The sequence below is a fragment of the Salmo trutta genome, chromosome 14 (assembly GCF_901001165.1).
Source record: "Salmo trutta chromosome 14, fSalTru1.1, whole genome shotgun sequence".
Lineage (NCBI taxonomy): Eukaryota > Metazoa > Chordata > Actinopteri > Salmoniformes > Salmonidae > Salmo > Salmo trutta.
This window is the reverse complement of record NC_042970.1, coordinates 1,335,606-1,361,952: the sequence shown is the minus strand read 5'-3', so window position 1 is coordinate 1,361,952 and position 26,347 is coordinate 1,335,606. Positions and strand designations below refer to the sequence as shown.

Genomic DNA, 26,347 nt, shown 5'->3' with positions numbered 1-26,347 from the left:
TCCTGTAGGTTCCTGCTCTACAACATTCGCAGAGTACGACCCTGCCTCACACAGGAAGCGGTGCAGGTCCTAATCCAGGCACTTGTCATCTCCCGTCTGGATTACTGCAACTCGCTGTTGGCTGGGCTCCCTGCCTGTGCCATTAAACCCCTACAACTCATCCAGAACGCCGCAGCCCGTCTGGTGTTCAACCTTCCCGAGTTCTCTCACGTCACCCGCTCCTCCGCTCTCTCCACTGGCTTCCAGTTGAAGCTCGCATCCGCTACAAGACCATGGTGCTTGCCTACGGAGCTGTGAGGGGAACGGCACCTCCGTACCTTCAGGCTCTGATCAGGCCCTACACCCAAACAAGGGCACTGCGTTCATCCACCTCTGGCCTGCTCGCCTCCCTACCTCTGCGGAAGCACAGTTCCCGCTCAGCCCAGTCAAAACTGTTCGCTGCTCTGGCACCCCAATGGTGGAACAAGCTCCCTCATGACGCCAGGACAGCGGAGTCAATCACCACCTTCCGGAGACACCTGAAACCCCACCTCTTTAAGGAATACCTGGGATAGGATAAAGTAATCCTTCTAACCCCCCCCCCCCTTAAAAGATTTAGATGCACTATTGTAAAGTGGTTGTTCCACTGGATATCATAAGGTGAATGCACCAATTTGTAAGTCGCTCTGGATAAGAGCGTCTGCTAAATGACTTAAATGTAATGTAAATGTAAATGTAACTCATCTGTGGGGTTGATGAGAGTGGTCTAGTCTATGTGAGTTTCTTTTATACCGAGGTTGTGACAGAGCCCAACCATCTACTGCAATGGGGCGTTTCATTTGTTGCACCTGAACTGAGCTTGGTTGGAAAGAGGAAAGGAGGGGGTGTTGTCGAGGTTGACACCATAACAGAATGTCAAAACACAACCAGACTAATGTGTTGGTGGCTCGGGGGGGTTTCAGCTTTAGTGCAATACAGAGACTGTCAATGTACTTCAGGTCTCAGACAGGGTTAGTAATCACATAACTACCTGGGCAGTGGTTTTATCTTGAGTCAGTCCCAAAATGGCACCCAAATTCCTATATAGTGCACTACTTTTAACCAGAGCCCTATGGGGCATAGGGTGCCATTTGATTTGGGACATAGTTTTTTTGTTGTTGTTGGTCCTCCTACCTGAATATGCAGTTGTCCTGTTCAGACTCACTCAGCCTGAGGGACGGGCTGTTGCAGCAGTATCTATTGTCACACGTTCCACAGCACCACTGGAATGTACCGCAGTCCCGTTTGGCTTGGTAATGTCCGAAGGCATTTAGGTATGCTTCACAGTCTTCTCCAGCTGGGTCGAAAAGAGAAATACATTATTACATTTTTAGTCATTTTAGCAGACGCTCTTATCCAGAGCGACTTACAGTACAGTGCATACATTTTTACATACTGCCCCCCCGTGGGAATCGAACCCACAACCCTGCCGTTGCAAGCGCCATGCTCTACCAACTGAGCTGCAGTGGGACTGGAATGATAGCACATTATTAGGTTGGAGTTGGACACAGCTGGGTAGAAAATACATTAGGTTGGGAGTTGTGTTCGAAAGACACACAGCAAAGACAACAGCAACAACAATATTGACACGTATAGAATAACAGAGATATTGGTGTGGGTGAATGTAGCCTGATGCCAGATACATTTGCGCCATCATTCCACTCCTTGCCATGTCAAAGAGTAGCAAAGTGGCACAAAACAGACTGGAACCCAGGCTGATGATGATGATGGATCTACAAGTTAGTTGACTTTTTAGAAAGTTGAAGATCTGCTTGGAGATGATCTGAAAAAAATGGAGGTTGATGATCTGAAGCCTAAAAATGGAGGTTGATGATCTGAAGCCTAAAAATGGAGGTTGATGCTCATACAGCCACCAGAGCGCACTGTGACGTCATGAGGCGGCGCGCAGAAGAATAGCTGAAGAAACACAAATCAGGGCGCAAAGACAGTTATAAAAACGGGTGATTAAATGCCCTCACAATACGCAAATTTCATCATTTACCATAACACAACCCAGGATGGGGTGAAAGCAATGAGATTATATATATATATATATATACATACATACATACATACATACATACATACATACATACATACATACATACATACATACATACATACATACATACATACATACATACAGTTTGCTCCTATTCACACACACACACACACACAATATGGAAGCAGAATTTTTTCTTATTTTTAGCTAGTTAGTGACAAGCTAACGTAGCATGCATTCCAACCAGCTTAACTACACGTGAGTGGAGCACACAAGCAGTGGATATTGCAAAAATAAGAATGACAGTTAGCCAGCTAGATCATACTTCAGCTAATTCTATATTTCAATCATGTTTGACAGTGACAGAACATATAGTCCAGGGCCCGTAGCATCAAAAAGTGCTGAAACCGTTATGGAGCAGAATAAAAGCGTCATATTTGGTAGAGATGCTTTCTGGGATGCTTTACTTGATATTAGATAATCCAATATGGCCGCCAATAATGAATCACATTATGGAAAGGTGATATTACTGTTGAAGTGTTTTCGTTTATAATAAAAATCTTATGTATTTGTGAGTAGTGGACCAGTCTTCGACAATATGCCGTTATATTTACTAAGTAACCTGCTTACAGTTGCAGAAATAGCCTGGAAACTACTACATGAATCACCTCAACAAAATGTCTTAAAATTAAATAAAAGCAGTTTATATTTTATTTTAAAAAGGTAAAAAAAAACATGTAATCAAGTAAAACAAATTGCCAACACACCCTAGGAGTTACATTATGTAGCTAGGGGTGGCAGGTAGCCTAGAGTGTTTGGCCAGTAACTGAAAGGTTGCTGGATCGAATCCCCGAGCTGATAAGGTAAAAATCTGTCGTTCTGCCCCCTGAACAAGGCAGTTAACCCACTGTTCCCCGGTAGGCCATCATTGTAAATAAGATTGTTGTCTTGCCTACATAAAAGGTTAAATAAAAAAAATTGTGAAGCGCAGGATGACTCATAAACCACAGTCCCCTGTGGTTATATAACAGGACGGGCAGGTTTAGGGAATTATAAATGTATAATTCTTGTGTGATTCATTATCTACAACTACTTTTTTTATTTATTTTTAAAATCGGGTGTTAGTGCCGACTACACCAAACGCGCACGCACACACACCCGCCCGCCCGCCCCATCACTTGCATGTTGATTGTGCCCATACACATGTACAGCTGCAGTGATCGGTAAGCTGCTCTGACAGCTGATGCTTAAAGTTAGTGAGGGAGATATGAGTCTCCAGCTTCAGTGATTTTTGCAGTTCGTTCCAGTCATTGGCAGCAGAGAACTGGAAGGAAAGGCGGCCAATTGAGGAATTGGCTTTGGGGGTGACCAGTGAGATATACCTGCTGGAGCGCGTGCTACGAGTGGGTGTTGCTATGGTGACCAGTGAGCTGAGATAAGGGGGGACTTTACCTAGCAGGGTCTTGTAGATGACCTGGAGCCAGTGGGTTTGGCGACGGATATGAAGCGATTGCCAGCTAACGATCGCCAAAGTCAAGGATCGGTAGGATGGTCAGTTTTACTAGGGTATGTTTGGCAGCATGAGTGAAGGATGCTTTGTTGCGAAATAGGAAGCCGATTCTAGATTTAATTTTGAATTGGAGATGGTTAATGTGGGTCTGGAAGGAGAGTTTACAGTCTAACCAGACACCTAGGTATTTGTAGTTGTCTTCATATGAGCAGCGATTGGTTGAAAAGCATGCATTTACTTTTACTTGTATTTAAGAGCAGTTGGTGGCCACGGAAGGAGAGTTGAATGGCATTGAAGCTCATCTGGAGGGTAGTTAACACAGTGTCCAAAGAAGGGCCAGAAGTATACAGAATGGTGTCGTCTGCATAGAGGTGGATCAGAAAATCACCAGCAGCAAGAGCGACATCATTGATGTATACATACCATAGCACACTGCACAGCTGACTCAAATTATCAACTTATCATCAAGCTTCAAGTGGTATTTATGTATTCATTTGTGATGCTATCTTTGATATGATCTTTCTGTTGTCACATGCATCTATCTATCTATCCAATGTTATATCCTGATTTGTTATCAGGGATACTATATACACTTTAGTAAATCAACAATGACCTGGTGATGCAACAGTCTAATGACGACATCTTCCTACAGACTGCAACTGGAGATTCCGTCAAAACGATTACCTATAGCTACCGTGTAGGGCAGTGAACGGGTGCATTGCTGCGAGTGTTACCAGGGCCATTTGGGACTGCCTCGTGGGGGAATTCAGGCGTGTGTCCTGCATAACTTCATGACGATGGACAGGAGGACCAGAAGGGGACCTGCAGTTCTCAGCCGTGCGCCAGAGGAGAGGTTTGCTACTCTGCAGGATGTTGCCAGGATGGGGTCAACAACGCAGCACCTCCTACTTCTTCGAGGAGGGTGCTGTTACCTGGCAACACCTTGTGTCTACACTACACTATAAAGAAACCAAAATACTCTTTTAAAAAAAAGAGCCACCCACATAATAAGCATTCTTCTATTTACTTAGCTACTAGTGCATTCGGAAAGTATTCAGACTCCTCGACTTTCTCAAAATGTTCTTGTTATGGTACAGCCTTACTCTAAAATGGAATAAATAAAAACATTTCCTCATCCACACACACACACATAATGACAAAACAAAAACAGGTTGACATTGCAAATGTTGAAAAAAATAATGAAATACCTTATTTACATAAGTATTCAGACACTTTATTTTGAACTTGAAATTGAGCTCAGGTGCATCCTGTTTCCACTGATCATCCTTGAGATTTTTCTAACACTTGATTGGAGTCTACCTGTAGTAAATTCAATTGATTTGGACATGATTTGGAAAGACACACACCTGTCTATATAAAGGTCCCACAGTTGACAGTGCATGTCAAAGCAGAAACCAAGCCATGAGGTCGAAGGAATTGTCCGTAGAGCTCCGAGACAGGATTGTGTCGAGGCACAGATCTGGGGAAGGGTACCAAAACATTTCTGCAGAATTGAAGGTCCCCAAGAACACAGTGGCCTCCATCCTTCTGAAATGGAAGAAGTTTGGAACCACCAAGACTCTTCCTAGAGCTGGCCGCCCGGCCAAACTGAGCAATCGGGGGACAAGGGCCTTGGTCACTGACAGAGCCCCAGAGTTCCTCTGTGGAGATGGGAGAACCTTCCAGAAGGACACCCATCTCTGCAGCACTCCACCAATCAAGCCTTTATGGTAGAGTGACCAGACGGAAGCCACTCCTCAGTAAAAGGCACATGACAGCCCGCTTGGAGTTTGCCAAAAGGCACCTAAAAAGACTTCCAGACCATAAGAAACAAGATTATCTGGTCTGATTTAGTGGCTAGGACAGGCAAACCCCATACTATTGTGGAAGACTTCATTCTTCCTGCTGCCGTGGATATGGCTAGGACAATGCTGGGTGAAAAGGCCAAAACAGACAATGTCTTCATCAAACAACACTGTTTCACGATACATCAGTGACATGGCAGGAGATGTTTTGAAACAATTACTGCTTCGCATACAAGCCAGTGAATTTTATGCGTTACAGCTGGATGAGTCAACAGACGTGGCGGGCCTGACACAGCTCCTGGTATATGTCCGTTATGTTTATGGGGGGTCAATTAAGGAAGACATCCTCTTCTGCAAACCACTGGAAACCAGGAAAGGATATTTAAAAAAAGTACTGGACAGCTTTGTGACATCAAACGGACTTTGGTGGTCAAGATGTGTTGGTATCTGTAGTGATGGTGCAAAAGCCATGACAGGGGAGACATAGTGGAGTGGTTACGCGGCACTTGGGTAACTGCAGCATCCACCGAGAGGCTCTTGCTGCCAAGGGAATGCCTGACAGCTTGAAAGACGTTTGACACAACAGAGAAAATGGTTAACTTTGTTAAAGCAAGGTCCCTGAACTAGTGTATTTTCTGCACTACACAATGATATGGGCAGCGAGACCATGTAACACCTTTACAACATACAGAAGTACGCTGGTTATCAAGGGGCAAAGTATTGACACGTTAAAGTTCTTTACTGATTTCTGATCATTTTCACTTGTCTGACCTCTTGCATGATGACGAGTTTCTCACATGACTGGCCCATCTGGGTGATGTTTTTTCTCGCCTGAATGATCTGAATCCAGGATTACAGGGACTCTCTGCAACTATATTCAATGTGTGGGACAAAACTGAGGCTATGATTAAGAAGTTGGAGCTCTTTTCTGTCTGCATGAACAAGGACAACACACAGGTCTTTCCATTATTGTATGATTTTTGTGTTCAAATGAACAAGCGTACGGACAATGTCAAATGTGATATAGCGAAGCACCTGAGTGAGCTGGGTGAGCAATTACGCAGGTACTTTCCTGAAACGGACGACACAAACAACTGGATTCATTATCCCTTTCATGCCCTGCCTCCAGTCCACTTACCGATATCTGAACAAGAGAGCCTCATCGAAATTGCAACAAGCGGTTCTGTGAAAATTGAATTTAAATCAGAAGCCACTGCCAGATATCTGGATTGGGCTGCGCTCAGAGTATCCTGCCTTGGCAAATCATGCTGTTCAGACACTGATGCCCTTTGCAACCACGTACCTATGTGAGAGTGGATTCTCGGCCCTCACTAGCATGAAAACTACATACAGGCACAGACTGTGTGTGGGAAATGATGTAAGACAGACTCTCTCCAATACAACTCAACATTGCAGAGTTTTGTGCATCCTTTCAAGCACACCCTTCTCATTAACCTGTGGTGAGTTACTCACAATTTTTTATCAACAAATAAGGTTTTATATGACAGATGGTTAAATAAAGAGCAAAATGATTGATGATTATTATTATTATTATTATTATTATTATTATTATTATTATTTGTGCCCTGGTCCTATAAGAGCTCTGTCACTTCCCACGAGCCGGGTTGTGACAAAAACTCACACTCATTCTTATGTTAAATAAATGTTTCGTATAGTGTGTGTGTGTGTGTGTGTGTGTGTGTGTGTGGCAGACTTACAATGATGGCAACAAAAAAAAAAAAACATTTGAGAGCGCGCTGACCCTGGTGCTAGAGGGGGTAGGCAGCTGGAGGGTGAATGTTTGAAGGGGTACAGCTGGAGGGTGAATGTTTGAAGGGGTACAGCTGGAGGTTGAATGTTTGCAGGGGTACGGCTGGAGGTTGAATGTTTGAAGGGGTACGGCTGGAGGTTGAATGTTTGAAGGGGTACAGCTGGAGCGTGAATGTTTGAAGGGGTACGGCACTATAAAAAGGTTTGGAACCACTGGTCTAGGTTATATATATATATATATCAGCTGTGTTGGTGAACCCCTTCCACTTCTGAACTGGCTGATACAGAGGGCACAGTATGATCAGAGGTGAGAGGTCACTGTCGGGTCAACAGGAAGTATTATTAAAGAGATGCTTTACATTGAAATACAGATAGAGATGTAGTTAGTCCCAGAGTTAATGATCCCAGGTCAGTTTATATTATACAGGAAGTATTATTAAAGAGATGCTTTACATTGAAATACAGATAGAGATGTAGTTAGTCCCAGGGTTAAATGATCCAAGGTCAGTTTTGCAGAATTAAAAAGACAAGGATTAATCCTGCCATATGACTCTCCGTCTGTCTCTCGTCTGCAGGTATGTTTTGATGCGAGAAGATGTTCCGTCATCATCATCATCATCACTCGCTCTAAGGCCAACTGTGGCCAAAAGGCTGGTTAGGAGACACCGCAAGAGACACTATTACGCAATTGTGATGAATTGAGAGAATATTAAAAGTTTAGTAGCTACTATAATTCATTAATCATACGTCGTCTTCCCTGCTCCTCTGGTCTTAACTCGTTCTGTCTCACACCTCTCTCCCCACCTCCTCTTTCTTACTGTTTTAATAAATGCACACCAGATGCACATTGAATTACTGATTGAACTTGTATTTATTATGGATTTATTATGTATTGACAACACTTGGATAATGAACTTCATTCATTAAAGCGTTTCACATTCTCGACGGGTTGAAATGAAACGTCTCATTTGATGAAATACTACACCTGTTCCCGTGTCCTCAGATCAGCGCAGATGGAAGGAAATGAGAAGGTGTGATGAACCTGTTTTACAGTATTTACATGATGCATAGGAAGTCTAGTGTACTGTTACAAATCAGCCTTTAAACTAGTTAAATCATGTGTTCTAGTCTATGTCCCAGAAGCAGGAGTGGTAAACACTGTTAAAGTGTATCATTGTAATACATACATGGCAAACACACCATCATTCAAAGACTGTAATTCGATACTCCTGATATTGGATACGACTGAGAAAGTTCTGTCTGTCATTCCTGAACCACACCTTTATTTGCCAAGGTAGAGTGATCAGTGAATATATTCAAATGTACAAGCTACAATGTGGGGGATCTCATGCATGGTAATAACTACATGTATATACGACTTGTATCCTTGACACAATAATGTTATATTATAATCTACTCAATCCATAGAGGTTCATAGCTTAGCCGAGGTTCATAGCTTAGCTTCATAGCCTAGCCGAGGTTCATAGCTTAGCTTCATAGCCTAGCCGAGGTTCATAGCTTAGCTTCATAGCCTAGCCGAGGTTCATAGCCTAGGTTCATAGCCTAGGTTCATAGCCTAGGTTCATAGCCTAGGTTCATAGCCGAGGTTCATAGCCGAGCCGAGGTTCATAGCCGAGCCGAGGTTCATAGCCGAGCCGAGGTTCATAGCCGAGCCGAGGTTCATAGCCGAGCCGAGGTTCATAGCCGAGCCGAGGTTCATAGCCGAGCCGAGGTTCATAGCCGAGGTTCATAGCCGAGGTTCATAGCCGAGGTTCATAGCCAGCTAACTAATATTGACATGTAAAAGTAATGTGTGTGTAACAGTTTTTTCTGCAATTTCTTGGGGATTAATGATTAATTGGTGGGAAAAATTTAAAAAACACTGTCAAGAACTAATATTTATACAAACCGTTTTAAGGTCCAAACACAGATGGGCTACATAGCTAGCTACACATCCATAGGCATACAGGTATTTCTATCCTCCAGTAAACAAGAAGAGAGTTAGCTAGCTACGTTACTTCAACTGCATTGCATGGCAAATATCAGCAAGGCAAAGCTTATAGAGAATTGTACTAATTTGCAGTAAATGAATCAGCTAGTCAGATTCTTTACATCCACTGTTTCACAAGACAACAGCCTGGTTTGCTGGTTCCCTAAAACATTCAACATGAATTACAATTTCATACTCAAGTCAAAACGCCCATAAAGCTAGATAGCTAATGTTCGCTAGTCAGTTAGCTTGCTAAATAGCGATTTTTGTAAATTATGCATAATCGTTTGTCTCTACATTAATCTGTCTGGGCTAGGGGGCAGTATTTTCACGGCCAGATGAAAAATGTACCCAATTTAAAACAGGTTACTACTCTGGCCCAGAAACTAGAATATGCATAGTATTAGTATATTTGGATAGAAAACACTCTGACATTTCTAAAACTGTTTGAATGGTGTCTGTGAGTATAACAGAACTCATATGGCAGGCAAAAACCTGAAAAATCCAAGCAGGAAGTGGAAAGTCTGAGAATTGTAGTTCTTCTTTTGATTCTCTATCGAAACTACAGTGTCTGTGGGGGACGTTGCACTTCCTAAGGCTTCCATTGGCTGTCAACAGCCTTCAGAAAGTGGTTTGAGCATTCTCCTGTAACTGGGCAGAGTATAGGAGCTCAGTTTCTGAGTGGACTGCCTGGGGACAAAGGGATTGGATATGCTCGGTCACGCGAGCACGCCGTTCCTTCTTTTTCTCCTTGAATGAATACGCTATTGTCTGGTTGGAATATTATCGCACTTTTACGTTAAAAATACCATAAAGATTGATTTTAAACAGCGTTTGACATGCTTCTAAGTACGGTAATGGAACATTTTGACTTTGTCTCTGGTTCCGCGCTCGCGCGTTATGCCTTTGGATAAGTGATCTGCACGCACGTATTTGGACATAAATATGGATTATTTGGATCAAAAACAACATTTCTTGTGGAAGCAGCAGTCCTGGGAGTGCATTCTGACGAAGATCAGCAAAGGTAAGAGAATATTTCTAATACTAATTCTGAGTTTAGGTTGCCCCGAACTTGGCGGGTGTCTGTATAGCTCGCCGTGATGGCTGAGCTATGTACTCAGAATATTGAAAAATGTGCTTTCTCTGTAAAGCTATTTTGAAATCTGACACAGCGGCTGCATTAAGAAGTAGTGTATCTATAATTCTTTAAATAATTGTTATATATTTTGTCAACGTTTATGATGAGTATTTTTGTAAATTGATGTTCACATTCACCGGACGTTTTGGTGGGAATACATTTTCTGAACATCACGCGCCAATGTAAAATGCTGTTTTTGGATATAAATATGAACTTTATCGAACAAAACATACATGTATTGTGTAACATGATGTCCTAGGATTGTCATCTGATGAAGATCGTCAAAGGTTAGTGCTTCATTTAGCTGTGTTTTGGGTTTTATTGACACATGTCCTTGCTTGGAAAATGGCTGTCATTATTTTTGTCTATGTACTCTCCAAACATAATCTGTTTTGCTTTCGCTGTAAAGCCTTTTTGAAATCGGACAATGTGGTTACATCAAGGAGAAGTGTATCTTTAAAATGGTGTAAAATAGTTGTATGTTTGAGAAAGTTGAATTATGACATTTTGTTGTTTTTGAATTTGCCGCACTGGCTGTGACGCTAGCACCCCACGTAGCCCATAGAAGTGAACTAACATATTCCTCTTAACTGTACATTTTTTGCATGATTTGTTATGACGTTATAATTACTTACATTAGCTTCCATCCTAGTATTTTTGTCGGCCATCTTTGCTTAAGAAAGTCTCCAGCGTTGTATCGCAGACGGTCAAATTAGTCATCGGGACTCGAAAACGATTGCTCATCGCCCAGCGTTCGCAGCTGGTGATTTGCATAAAGTTGGGAAATGCTGAACTTTTTCACTGCCTCCCACGTCACGTTCACACCACCCAATGGTCCTCCACCCACTCCGATTCCCTTCCATTGAAATGAAGCCTAGGCGGGAGGCGGGGGGGGGTGAATGAAGCCTGGGGGGGGACTAAATTATATCCAGGCAGAGCGGTCATCGATGCTCGGCCAATGTGCTCTGCCCATGGAAGCAAGCAGTGGCGTCTTTGTTGACAATCACAGTAGGAAACGTAGCCTGTGTGGTGATACACCAAGACATACCTCCAGCAGGACAAGCTAACATGACCACTCTATGTAGCTAGCTAGCTAGCTGGCTAACACTAGCAGTCACGTTTAACATTAAAAAAATGGTTTTTATTAATAATTTCTGTTACATGTTAATACATTTTTATCCACGCTTGTGTCGTTACGCGTAGTTTTTTTTTTGCACTTCGATAACGTTTGTTTATTTCGTTAATATGGTCACCGGCGGCCATCGCATAGACTGGGCTGTCCCCTTGTGAGAGTCAACTTACACTTGATCAAGGCTTTCGACTCTGTCAATCAGGCCCTGTGTGTAGTTAACCGACCCTCTCTGCCCATTCATCGCCGTTTTACCTGTTGTTGTTGTCTTAGCTGATTAGCGGTTGTTGTCTTATCCGTTGTTGTCTTAGCTAGCTCACCCAATCAACACCTGTGATTGCTTTATGCCTCGCTTTATGTCTCTCTGAAATGTCAATATGCCTTGTATACTGTTGTTTAGGGTAGTTATCATTGTTTTAGTTTACAGTGGAGACACTAGTCCCACTCTACAGGCCTCAGATACCTCCTTTGTCCCACCTCCCACACATGCGGTGACCTCACCCAGTATAACCAGCATGTCCAGAGATGCAACCTCTCTTATCATCACTCAGTGCCTGGGTTTACCTCCACTGTACCCGCACCCCACCATACCCGTCTGCACATTATGCCCTGAATCTATTCTACCATGCCCAGAAATCTGCTCCTTTTATTCTCTGTCCCCAACGCACTAGACGACCAGTTTTGCTTGCCTTTAGCTCACCCTGATCCTACTCCTCCTCTGTTCCTTGGGTGATGTGGAGGTTAACCCAGGCCCTGCATGTCCCCAGGCACCCTCATTTGTTGACTTCTGTGATCGAAAAAGCCTTGGTTTCATGCATGTTAACATCAGAAGCCTCCTCCCTAAGTTTGTTTTACTCACTGCTTTAGCACACTCCGCCAACCCTGATGTCCTAGCCGTGTCTGAATCCTGGCTTAGGAAGACCACCAAAACTTCTGAAATTTCCATCCCCAACTACAACACTTTCCGTCAAGATAGAACTGCCAAAGGGGGAGGAGTTAGCCTGCAAAGTTCTGTCATACTTTCCAGTTCAATGCCCAAACATTCGAGATTCTAATTTTAAAAATGTATCTCTCCAGAAATAAGTCTCTCACTGTTGCCGCCTGTTATAGACCCCTTTCAGCTCCCAGCTGTGCCCTGGACACCATATGTGAATTGATTGCCCCCCATCTATCTTCAGAGTTCGTTCTGTTAGGTGACCTAAACTGGGATATGCTTAACACCCCGGCAGTCCTACAATCTAAGCTAGATGCCCTCAATCTCACACAAATCATCAAGGAACCTACCAGGTATAACCCTATATCCGTAAACATGGGCACCAGAAACAGTGAGGGAAAAAAGCATTTGATCCCCTGCTGATTTTGTACGTTTGCCCACTGACAAAGAAATGATCAGTCTATAATTTTAATGGTAGGTTTATTTGAACAGTGAGAGACAGAATAACAACAACAAAAATCCAGAAAAAAAACGCATGTCAAAAATGTTATAAATTGATTTGCATTTTAATGAAGGAAATAAGTATTTGACCCCCTCTCAATCAGAAAGATTTCTGGCTCCCAGGTAACGAGCTGAGATGAGGAGCACACTCTGAAAGGGAGTGCTCCTAACCACAGCTTGTTACCTGTATAAATGACACCGGTCCACAGAAGCAATCAATCAATCAGATTCCAAACACTCCACCATGGCCAAAACCAAAGAACTCTCCAAGGATGTCAGGGACAAGATTGTAGAGCTACACAAGGCTGGAATGGGCTACAAGACCATCGTCAAGCAGCTTGGTGAGAAGGTGACAACAGTTGGTGTGATTATTCGCAAATGGAAGAAACACAAAAGAACTGTCAATCTCCCTCGGCCTGGGGCTCCATGCAAGATCTCACCTCGTGGAGATGCAATGATCATGAGAACGGTGAGGAATCAGCCCAGAACTACACGGGAGGATCTTGTCAATGATCTCAAGGCAGCTGGGACCATAGTCACCAAGAAAACAATTGGTAACACACTACGCCGTGAAGGACTGAAATCCTGCAGCGCCCGCAAGGTCCCCCTGCTCAAGAAAGTACATATACATGCCCGTCTGAAGTTTGCCAATGAACATCTGAATGATTCAGAGGACAACTGAGTGAAAGTGTTGTGGTCAGATGAGACCAATGCTCTTTGGCATCAACTCAACTCGCCGTGTTTGGAGGAGGAGGAATGCTGCCAATGACCCCAAGAACACCATCCCCACCATCAAACATGGAGTTGGAAACATTATGCTTTGGGAGTGGACAACTTCACCGCATCAAAGGGACGATGGACGGGGCCATGTAACGTCAAATCTTAGGTGAGAACCTCCTTCCCTCAGCCAGGGCATTGAAAATGGGTCGTGGATGGGTATTCCAGCATGACAATGACCCAAAACACACGGCCAAGGCAACAAATGACTGGCTCAAGAAGAAGCACATTAAGGTCCTGGAGTGGCCTAGCCAGTCTCCAGACCTTAATCCCATAGAAAATCTGGAGGGAGCTGAAGGTTCGAGCTGCCAAACGTCAGCCTCGAAACCTTAATGACTTGGAGAAGATCTGCAAAGAGGAGTGGGGCAAAATCCCTCCTAAGATGTGTGCAAACCTGGTGGCCAACTACAAGAAACATCTGGCCTCTGTGATTGCCAACAAGGGTTTTGCCACCAAGTACTAAGTCATGTTTTGCAGAGGGGTCAAATACTTACTTCCCTCATTAAAATGCAAATCAATTTATAACATTTTTGACATGCGTTTTTCGGTTGTTATTCTCTCTCTCACTGTTCAAATAAACCTACCATTAAAATTATAGACTGATCATTTCTTTGTCAGTGGGCAAACGTACAAAATCAGCAGGGGATCAAATACTTTTTTCCCCTCACTGTATTATCCTGAAAAACTTGCCATCACTGCCTCATTGCCTGCATCCGCTATGGGCCCGCGGTCAAACGACCACCCCTCATCACTGTCAAACGCTCCCTAAAACACTTCTGCGAGCAGGCCTTTCTAATCGACCTGGCCCAGGTATCCTGGAAGGATATTGACCTCATCCCGTCAGTCGAGGATGCCTGATCGTTCTTTAAAAAGTAATTTCCTCACCATCTTAAATAAGCATGCCCCATTCAAAAAATGTAGAACCAGGAACAGATATAGCCCTTGGTTCACTCCAGACCTGTCTGCCCTTGACCAGCACAAAAACATCCTGTGGTGTTCTGCAATAGCATTGAATAGTCCCAGCGATATGCAACTGTTCAGGGAAGTCACGAACCAATATACGCAGTCAATCAGGAAAGTAAAGGCTAGCTTTTTCAAGCAGAAATTTGCATCCTGTAGCTCTAACTTCAAAAGGTTTTGGGACACTAAAGTCCATGGAGAACAAGAGCACCTCCTCCCAGCTGCCCACTGCACTGAGGCTAGGTAACAAGGTCACCACCAATAAAAATTTCAACAAGCATTTCTCACGACTGGCCATGCTTTCATCCTGGCTACCCCAGCCCCGGCCAACAGCTCCACCCCCCCCAGCTACTTGCCCGAGCCTCCCCAGCTTCTCCTTCACCCAAATCCAGATTGCAGATGTTCTGAAAGAGCTGCAAAATCTGGACCCGTACAAATCAGCTGGGCTAGACAACCTGGACCCTCTCTTTCTAAAACGATCCGCCGCCATTGTTGCAACCCCTATTACCAGTCTGTTCTCTCGTATCGTCTGAGATCCCTAAAGATTGGAAAGCTACCGCGGAACTGTTATAGACCTATATCCATCCTGCCTAAGCAGATCACTGACCATTTCGAATCCCACCGTACCTTCTCCGCTGTGCAATCTGGTTTCAGAGCTGGTCACGGGTGCACCTCAGCCAAGCTCAAGGTTCTAAACGATATAACCGCCATCGATAAAAGACAGTACTGTGCAGCCGTCTTCATCGACATGGCCAAGGCTTTTGACTCTCTTAATCACTATATTCTTATTGGGAGACTCAACAGCCTTGGTTTCTCAAATGACTGCCTCGTCTGGTTCACCAACTACTTCTCTGATAGAGTTCAGTGTGTCAAATCGGAGGGCCTGTTGTCCGGACCTCTGGCAGTCTCTATGGGGGTGCCACAGGGTTCAATTCTTGGGCCAACTCTTTTCTCTGTATACATCAATGATGTCGCTCTTGCTGCTGGTGAGTCTCTGATCCACCTCTACGCGGACGACACCATTCTGTATACATCTGGCCCTTCTTTGGAAACTGTGTTAACTAACCTCCAAACGAGCTTCAATGCCATACAACTCTCCTTCCGTGGCCTCCAACTGCTCTTAAATGCTAGTAAAACTAAATGCATGCTCTTCAACCGTTCGCTGCCGCACCCGCCCACACGTCTAGCATCACTACCCTGGACGGTTCTGACCTAGAATATGGACAACTACAAATACCTAGGTGTCTGGCTAGACTGTAAACTCTCCTTCCAGACTCATATTAAACATCTCCAATCCAAAATCAAATCTAGAATCGGCTTCCCATTTCGCAACAAAGCCTCCTTCACTCGTGCTGCCAAACATACCCTCGTAAAACTGACTATCCTACCGATCCTTGACTTTGGCGATGTCATTTACAAAATAGCCTCCAACAGTCTACTCAGCAAATTGGATGCAGTCTATCACAGTGTCATCCGTTTTGTCACCAAAGCCCCATATACTACCCACCACTGCGACCTGTATGCTCTCGTTGGCTGGTCCTCGCCAAACCCACTGGCTCCAGGTCATCTATACGTCTTTGCTAGGTAAAGCTACGCCTTATCTCAGCTCACTGGTCACCCCCAAAGCCAACACCTCCTTTGGCCGCCTTTCCTTCCAGTTCTCTGCTGCCAATGACTGGAACGAATTGCAAAAAAAAAATATATAATATAATATAATATACATACATACATACATACATACATACATACATACATACATACATATATACACACACACACACATATATATATATACACACACACATATATATATATATACACACATACATATACATACATACATACATACATACATACATACATACATACATACATACATACATACACACATATATATACATATATATTTTTTTAAATCACTGAAGTTGGAGACTTATACCTCCCTCACTAACTTTAAGCATCAGCTGTCAGAGCAGCTTACCGATCACAATATTTGCTTTTGTTTTTTTACACGCCAGTATTTGTACTTGCACCTCCTCATCTGCACATATCAGTGTAAATTGCTAAATTGTAATTACTTCGCAACTATGGCCTATTTATTGCCTTACCTCATTTGCACACTCTGTATATAGATGTTTCTACTGTATTATTGACTATGTTTGTTTTACTCCATGTGTAACTCTGTGTTGTTGTATGTGTCGAACTGCTTTGCTTTATCTTGGCCAGGTCGCAATTGTAAATGAGAACTTGTTCTCAACTAGCCTACCTAGTTAAATAAAGGACTTGTTCTCAACTAGCCTACCTAGTTAAATAAAGGGGAAATATTTTTGTTGTTGTTAAATCTGAAAATGTGGTCGGAGTTGCCAGCTGGATGGTGTGACGCAAAATGCGGAGCCTCGCAGGCTCTATGGACGATACCGCGTCGCTTTGCGCCTCTCAACATGTTTAACAATGCGGAGGACTGAGCATTCACATGACTGGTTGACGGTAGGTGAAAGATGGAGCTCCTGTATAAAAAACACACAAAAACTCACTTCCTTGGCAACAACTCTGCCATGTCCAGGATAAGAAGCACAGGAAGTATGAATCTCCTGACTTCTGCAGAGGCCATATCACCGTAAATACAGCATATCACCGTAAATACAGCATATCACCGTAAATACAGCATATCACCGTAAATACAGCATATCACCGTAAATACTGCATATCACCGTAAATACTGCATATCACCGTAAATACAGCATATCACCGTAAATACAGCATATCACCGTAAATACAGCATATCACCGTAAATACTGCATATCACCGTAAATACTGCATATCACCGTAAATACAGCATATCACCGTAAATACAGCATATCACCGTAAATACAGCATATCACCGTAAATACAGCATATCACCGTAAATACAGCATATCACCGTAAATACTGCATATCACCGTAAATACTGCATATCACCGTAAATACTGCATATCACCGTAAATACTGCATATCACCGTAAATACTGCATATCACCGTAAATACTGCATGGCCCAATGCAGAGCTCAGATTTACCACAACTTCTGCACTGGGCGACATACCACTGGATGTCTGAAACACGCTTTAGTTAGAAAGGCAAAGTCATGCTATAACTAGTCATAGAAACATGTAGCTAGCAACAGACATGAGCATGTTAGACAGACAGACAGACAGGCAGGCAGGCAGGCAGGCAGACAGGCAGACACAGAGAGACAGACTCGCCCCACCTCAAGACATTGAGCAATGCAAACAGCAGATGATGTCATTTCACTTAGTTAGCTAGGCTAGCTCTGGAAATAATACAAACAAAACCAAACTTAACAAATAACCAGACTGATATAAAAAGTTGGAACAGAGGGAGAAAAAAAGGTTTGTTCGTTATAAGATGACCAAACTCACCTGTCACGAAGGGGATCAGAGTCCCACACAAAATGACAGTAAGAAGGGACAGACTTTTCGCCATGGCTCCGTTAAATGCAGACGGTAACACGGCCCCCCACCACCGGGTACAACAGCTACTTTCTATGTCCCTACCAAAAATACTAAACCAACTAATGATGGGAGATTGATGCAAGTATTCAACGCATACTACTAATCCGAAACGATCTACAGATGGCGGTTTTTGGAAATACCAACAAGATATTTGTCTCTCCGCCCAACAATGGGAGTTGTTGTCCACAAAAGCGGTACCGCAGGCTGTCTAGCTCCCTCCCTCCCTTATCCTTCTTCTTCCTTAATAAACTTTTATGGCACACTACACCTATTGGTGTTTTGTCTCCACCTAGTGTACAGACTCTTTGATTATTACGGTGGTCCACAAACACATTCTAGATGTCCATGACGCCACTTACTATCAGCCCAAAACATTTAAAACACAATAAAAATAAACAAAAACAAAACGCAATGTACTCATTATTCAGATCCCTACAGGCTTTGGGGCCTGAGAATGAAGAGTAACAGTATTCATTGCAATGTTTTGATAGTGAATTCCTGGAAACCCCCAAAACACTTTTTCAGCCACAGATACTATAATGTCCAGTTTCTTGGACTTGTTGTTTTGTTTGTGCAGTACAATGAATCACATGTGTGATAAATACCGTAAAATCCACCTTCTTCACACTCAGACTATTGGATATGCCAACTGCCAGAATAGCTAGTAAAGTTTTTCAATAGGATCTGTCCATAAGGGAAGTCTGACCTTTTTCAACAGTCTGACTGTGAACATCTGACCTTTTTCAACAGTCTGACTGTGAACATCTGACCTTTTAAAACAACTGTTGATGCAATGTGGGGGAACAAACTGGGTGGAGGAGATTAATCATAAACCCAAATTGAGAACCTTTTGTTTGATTAAGGGTGAATTCGTATGTGAGATATATATTATGTATAACCGAACTAAAAGGAAGAGATCGCTATGTGCACAGATCAGATCAGGGATATTGTCTCTGCGTATTGAAACAGGTCAGATCAGAGATATTGCCTCTGCGTATTGAAACAGGTCAGATCAGGGATATTGCCTCTGCGTATTGAAACAGGTCAGATCAGGGATATTGCCTCTGTGTATTGAAACAGGTCAAATCAGGGATATTGTCTCTGTGTATTGAAACAGGTCAGATCAGGGATATTGCCTCTGCGTATTGAAACAGGTCAGATCAGGGATATTGCCTCTGCATATTGAAACAGGTCAGATCAGGGATATTGCCTCTGTGCATTGAAACAGGTCAGATCAGGGATATTGCCTCTGCGTATTGAAACAGGTCAGATCAGGGATATTGTCTCTGCGAATTGAAACAGGTCAGATCAGGGATATTGCCTCTGCGTATTGAAACAGGTCAGATCAGGGATATTGCCTCTGTGTATTGAAACAGGTCAGATCAGGGATATTGCCTCTGTTTATTGAAACAGGTCAGATCAGGGATATTGCCTCTGTGTATTGAAACAGGTCAGATCAGGGATATTGTCTCTGTGTATTGAAACAGGTCAGATCAGGGATATTGCCTCTGCGTATTGAAACAGGTCAGATCAGGGATATTGTCTCTGTGTATTGAAACAGGTCAGATCAGGGATATTGCCTCTGTGTATTGAAACAGGTCAGATCAGGGATATTGCCTCTGCGTATTGAAACAGGTCAGATCAGGGATATTGTCTCTGCGTATTGAAACAGGTCAGATCAGGGATATTGCCTCTGTGTATTGAAACAGGTAAGATCAGGGATATTGTCTCTGTGTATTGAAACAGGTCAGATCAGGGATGTTGCCTCTGCGTATTGAAACAGGTCAGATCAGGGATATTGCCTCTGTTTATTGAAACAGGTCAGATCAGGGATATTGTCCCTGCGTATTGAAACAGGTCAGATCAGGGATATTGCCTCTGCGTATTGAAACAGGTCAGATCAGGGATATTGCCTCTGTGTATTGAAACAGGTAAGATTAGGGATATTGTCTCTGTGTATTGAAACAGGTCAGATCAGGGATGTTGCCTCTGCGTATTGAAACAGGTCAGATCAGGGATATTGCCTCTGTTTATTGAAACAGGTCAGATCAGGGATATTGCCTCTGTTTATTGAAACAGGTCAGATCAGGGATATTGTCCCTGCGTATTGAAACAGGTCAGATCAGGGATATTGCCTCTGCGTATTGAAACAGGTCAGATCAGGGATATTGCCTCTGTGTATTGAAACAGGTAAGATCAGGGATATTGTCTCTGTGTATTGAAACAGGTCAGATCAGGGATGTTGCCTCTGCGTATTGAAACAGGTCAGATCAGGGATATTGCCTCTGTTTATTGAAACAGGGCAGATCAGGGATATTGCCTCTGTGTATTTAAACAGGTCAGATCAGGGATATTGCCTCTGCGTATTGAAACAGGTCAGATCAGAGATATTGCCTCTGCGTATTGAAACAGGTCAGATCAGGGATATTGCCTCTGCGTATTGAAACAGGTCAGATCAGGGATATTGCCTCTGTGTATTGAAACAGGTCAATTCAGGGATATTGTCTCTGTGTATTGAAACAGGTCAGATCAGGGATATTGCCTCTGCGTATTGAAACAGGTCAGATCAGGGATATTGCCTCTGCATATTGAAACAGGTCAGATCAGGGATATTGCCTCTGTGTATTGAAACAGGTCAGATCAGGGATATTGCCTCTGCGTATTGAAACAGGTCAGATCAGGGATATTGTCTCTGCGTATTGAAACAGGTCAGATCAGGGATATTGCCTCTGCGTATTGAAACAGGTCAGATCAGGGATATTGCCTCTGTGTATTGAAACAGGTCAGATCAGGGATATTGCCTCTGTTTATTGAAACAGGTCAGATCAGGGATATTGCCTCTGTGTATTGAAACAGGTCAGATCAGGGATATTGTCTCTGTGTATTGAAACAGGTCAGATCAGGGATATTGCCTCTGCGTATTGAAACAGGTCAGATCAGGGATATTGTCTCTGTGTATTGAAACAGGTCAGATCAGGGATATTGCCTCTGTGTATTGAAACAGGTCAGATCAGGGATATTGCCTCTGCGTATTGAAACAGGTCAGATCAGGGATATTGTCTCTGCGTATTGAAACAGGTCAGATCAGGGATATTGCCTCTGTGTATTGAAACAGGTAAGATCAGGGATATTGTCTCTGTGTATTGAAACAGGTCAGATCAGGGATGTTGCCTCTGCGTATTGAAACAGGTCAGATCAGGGATATTGCCTCTGTTTATTGAAACAGGTCAGATCAGGGATATTGTCCCTGCGTATTGAAACAGGTCAGATCAGGGATATTGCCTCTGCGTATTGAAACAGGTCAGATCAGGGATATTGCCTCTGTGTATTGAAACAGGTCAGATTAGGGATATTGTCTCTGTGTATTGAAACAGGTCAGATCAGGGATGTTGCCTCTGCGTATTGAAACAGGTCAGATCAGGGATATTGCCTCTGTTTATTGAAACAGGTCAGATCAGGGATATTGCCTCTGTTTATTGAAACAGGTCAAATCAGGGATATTGTCCCTGCGTATTGAAACAGGTCAGATCAGGGATATTGCCTCTGCGTATTGAAACAGGTCAGATCAGGGATATTGCCTCTGTGTATTGAAACAGGTCAGATCAGGGATATTGTCTCTGCGTATTGAAACAGGTCAGATCAGGGATGTTGCCTCTGCGTATTGAAACAGGTCAGATCAGGGATATTGCCTCTGTGTATTGAAACAGGTCAGATCAGGGATATTGTCTCTGCGTATTGAAACAGGTCAGATCAGGGATATTGCCTCTGTGTATTGAAACAGGTCAGATCAGGGATATTGCCTCTGTGTATTGAAACAGGTCAGATCAGGGATATTGCCTCTGCGTATTGAAACAGGTCAGATCAGGGATATTGCCTCTGCGTATTGAAACAGGTCAGATCAGGGATATTGCCTCTGCGTATTGAAACAGGTCAGATCAGGGATATTGTCTCTGCGTATTGAAACAGGTCAGATCAGGGATGTTGCCTCTGTGTATTGAAACAGGTCGGTATTGTGGTGAAACGGAAGGGGAAAGAATATGTAATTATTGTGACCTCGAATAAATAGAGAATGAAACTCATTTGATTCTCTACTCCCTTTTCTACCACAATATACACTTGCTCTTATTGGAGAAAGCACAATTAATCACACCAGATAACCCTGGTATTATGTGGCTGAGTGATGAGGAGACAGACCACCAGATAACCCTGGTATTATGTGGCTGAGTGATGAGGAGACAGACCACCAGATATACCCTGGTATTATGTGGCTGAGTGATGAGGAGACAGACCAACAGATATACCCTGGCATTATGTGGCTGAGCGATGAGGAGACAGACCACCAGATAACCCTGGCATTATGTGGCTGAGCGATGAGGAGACAGACCACCAGATATACCCTGGTATTATGTGGCTGAGTGATGAGGAGACAGACCAACAGATATACCCTGGCATTATGTGGCTGAGCGATGAGGAGACAGACCACCAGATAAACCCTGGCATTATGTGGCTGAGCGATGAGGAGACAGACCACCAGATATACCCTGGTATTATGTGGCTGAGCGATGAGGAGACAGACCACCAGATATACCCTGGTATTATGTGGCTGAGCGATGAGGAGACAGACCACCAGATATACCCTGGTATTATGTGGCTGAGCGATGAGGAGACAGACCACCAGATATACCCTGGCATTATGTGGCTGAGCGATGAGGAGACAGACCACCAGATATACCCTGGCATTATGTGGCTGAGCGATGAGGAGACAGACCACCAGATATACCCTGGTATTATGTGGCTGAGCGATGAGGAGACAGACCACCAGATATACCCTGGCATTATGTGGCTGAGTGATGAGGAGACAGACCACCAGATATACCCTGGTATTATGTGGCTGAGCGATGAGGAGACAGACCACCAGATATACCCTGGTATTATGTGGCTGAGCGATGAGGAGACAGACCACCAGATATACCCTGGTATTATGTGGCTGAGCGATGAGGAGATAGACCACCAGATATACCCTCACATTATGTGGCTGAGCGATGAGGAGACAGACCACCAGATATACCCTCGCATTATGTGGCTGAGCGATGTGGAGACAGACCACCAGATATACCCTGGCATTATGTGGCTGAGCGATGAGGAGACAGACCACCAGATATACCCTGGTATTATGTGGCTGAGCGATGAGGAGACAGACCACCAGATATACCCTGGCATTATTTGGCTGAGTGATGAGGAGACAGACCACCAGATATACCCTGGTATTATGTGGCTGAGCGATGAGGAGACAGACCACCAGATATACCCTGGTATTATGTGGCTGGGCGATGAGGAGACAGACCACCAGATATACCCTGGCATTATGTGGCTGAGCCATGAGGAGACAGACCACCAGATATACCCTGGTATTATGTGGCTGAGTGATGAGGAGACAGACCACCAGATATACCCTGGTATTATGTGGCTGAGCGATGAGGAGACAGACCACCAGATATACCCTGGTATTATGTGGCTGAGCGATGAGGAGACAGACCACCAGATATACCCTGGTATTATGTGGCTGAGCCATGAGGAGACAGACCACCAGATATACCCTGGTATTATGTGGCTGAGCGATGAGGAGACAGACCACCAGATATACCCTGGTATTATGTGGCTGAGCGATGAGGAGACAGACCACCAGATATACCCTGGTATTATGTGGCTGAGCCATGAGGAGACAGACCACCAGATATACCCTGGTATTATGTGGCTGAGCGATGAGGAGACAGACCACCAGATATACCCTGGTATTATGTGGCTGAGCGATGAGGAGACAGACCACCAGATATACCCTGGTATTATGTGGCTGAGCCATGAGGAGACAGACCACCAGATATACCCTGGTATTATGTGGCTGAGCGATGAGGAGACAGACCACCAGATATACCCTGGTATTATGTGGCTGAGCGATGAGGAGAAACTGAAATTGTTTTTTTGTCCATTGGGTATTTCCATTTGCAGAATATTTAGATAAAGGAATGAAAGAAAAAGGGCAACCTATAATTTAATTGTAAAAATATTTATCTTCTATGTGGTAAATGGTATGTGTGTACAGTTGAAGTCAGAAGTTTACATACACCTTAGACAAATACATTAAAACTCAGTTTTTCACAATTCCTGACATTTAATCCTCGTAAAAAAAATCCCTGTTTTAGGTCAGTTAGGATCACCACTTTATTTTAAGAATGTGAAATGTCAGAATTATAGTGTAGAGAGTGATTTATTTCAGCTTTTATTTCTTTCATCACATTCCCAGTGGGTAAGAAGTTAAATACACTCAATTAGTATTTGGTAGCATTGCCTTTAAATTGTTGGACTTGGGTCAAACGTTTCGGGTAGCCTTCCACAAGCTTCCCACAATAAGTCGGGTGAATTTTAGCCTATTCCTCCTTACAGAGCTGGTGTAACTGAGTCAGATTTGTAGGTCTCCTTGCTCACACACACTTTTTCAGTTCTGCCCACAAATTTTCTATGGAGGGGAAAGGAACAGGGAGGGGAAAGGGACAGGGGGGGAGGGGAACAGGGAGGCAGGGGAACAGGGAGGGGAAAGGGACAGGGGGGGGAGGGGAACAGGGAGGGGAAAGGGACAGGGGGGGAAAGGAACAGGGAGGGGAAAGGGACAGGGAGGGGAGGGGAACAGGGAGGGGAGGGGAACAGGGAGGGGAGGGGAACAGGGAGGGGAAAGGGACAGGGAGGGGAGGGGAACAGGGAGGGGAGGGGAACAGGGAGGGGAGGGGAACTGGGAGGGGAAAGGGACATGGAGGGGAGGGGAACAGGGAGGGGAAAGGGACAGGGAGGGGAGGGGAAAGGGAGGGGAGGGGAACAGGGAGGGGAGGGGAACAGGGAGGGGAAAGGGACAGGGAGGGGAAAGGGACAGGGAGGGGAGGGGAACAGGGAGGGGAAAGGGACAGGGAGGGGAGGGGAACAGGGAGGGGAAAGGAACAGGGAGGGGAGGGGGAAGACACCTGTATAAAATCGAGGAAAAGGTGGAGGGCAGGAAGGTCCTCAGGCTGAGAAGGGAGGAAAGTGTATCACAAGGCTGAGACTGAGACACAACAAGGCTCAACAGTACATTGAAATTGGTGGGAAAACATCCGACTGAGAGGTGTGATCGTTGTCAGGAGAAGATGAAGACAGTGGAGCGTGTTCTATTTCAGTGCCAGAAATATGTGAGAGAAAGGGAACGATTGTTATTAGATTTGAGGAATAATTGGGTTGAAGAGCCAGGATTAAGTGAACTGCTGGGGAAATCTTCAGGGGATGTTATGAGATTATTGGGTAGGATTTATACCTTCCCTGTCTCTGGTCCCGTGTAGCTCAGTTGGTAGAGCATGGTGTTTGCAACGCCAGGATTGTGGGTTTGATTCCCACGGGGGACCAGTACGGAGAAAAAAAATTATGAAATGTATGCATTCACTACTGTAAGTCGCTCTGGATAAGAGCGTCTGCTAAATGACTAAAATGTAAATGTAAAAAATGGTCTACACTCCAGGCCAGTTGGTGGCAGTAATGCACCTTAAAGTTGTTTGCCAACTGCCATAAAAAAAACTATCCACAGAAGAAGTGGCAGCTGTAAGTGGTGGTCTTATCATTAATTCCATCTTTAAGTAGTAGATCTGAGCGTATTGCTTTTGAATATTTTACACAAATGTAATAGCTGGAAACAAAGACAGTTCTGCTGACTGCAGGGCTGTCCCCGTGTTTAATGGGCATTTAAACGTGCTTAACATTCAATACACAAGTTCTCTGCAAGATTCAATTTACAGACATCATTTACAGAAAATTGTTGAATGGAAAGATGCTTCACATATCCAGAATATCATTCACCTAATTGATTTGATCAAGTCAAAATAAGGACACGATGCAATGCTGCTATATTGCAGCTCTGCCACTAAAGGGAGCACTTACACAACAAATCACAGTCAAGCTTTTTGTTTCAGCACTTCCCCATCTTCAGTAACACGTTTGACGGTCTCTTAAGTTGACCAACAATGGAAGGTTAAAATTGTGTTTGGTCAATTCAATTTAAACTGTATTACCAAATACAACGTACGACCATTCTCTTTCAAGAAAGTTATTTTATTTCCCAAGACAACAATTACAAAAACATGTATTCGAAACCACAAACTCTAAATGCAGACTTCATAAATGAATGTTTAGCTACACGTAGGCTAATTGTTTATAGAAAAAGAGGATATGAGTGAGTCATACATGTTGATTTTGAAATAAAGGAACATTACCTGGGGGCAAGGGGGGAC

General features: G+C 43.8%; 1 protein-coding gene across 1 annotated transcript in view; it reads right to left on the bottom strand.

Annotated features, from left to right (window-relative positions):
- Nucleotides 1-18,276, bottom strand: part of LOC115207216 (protein shisa-4) — a 30,751-nt gene extending 12,475 nt beyond the window's left edge. The window contains exons 1-2 of the mRNA XM_029774190.1: nt 17,952-18,276; nt 1,153-1,315 (exon numbers count right to left, since the gene is read on the bottom strand). Of these exons, the coding sequence (XP_029630050.1) occupies nt 1,153-1,315; nt 17,952-18,015 (227 nt within the window). The 5' untranslated portion in view covers nt 18,016-18,276. The remainder of the gene's footprint in view (nt 1-1,152; nt 1,316-17,951) is intronic.
- Nucleotides 18,277-26,347: the final 8,071 nt, after the last annotated feature.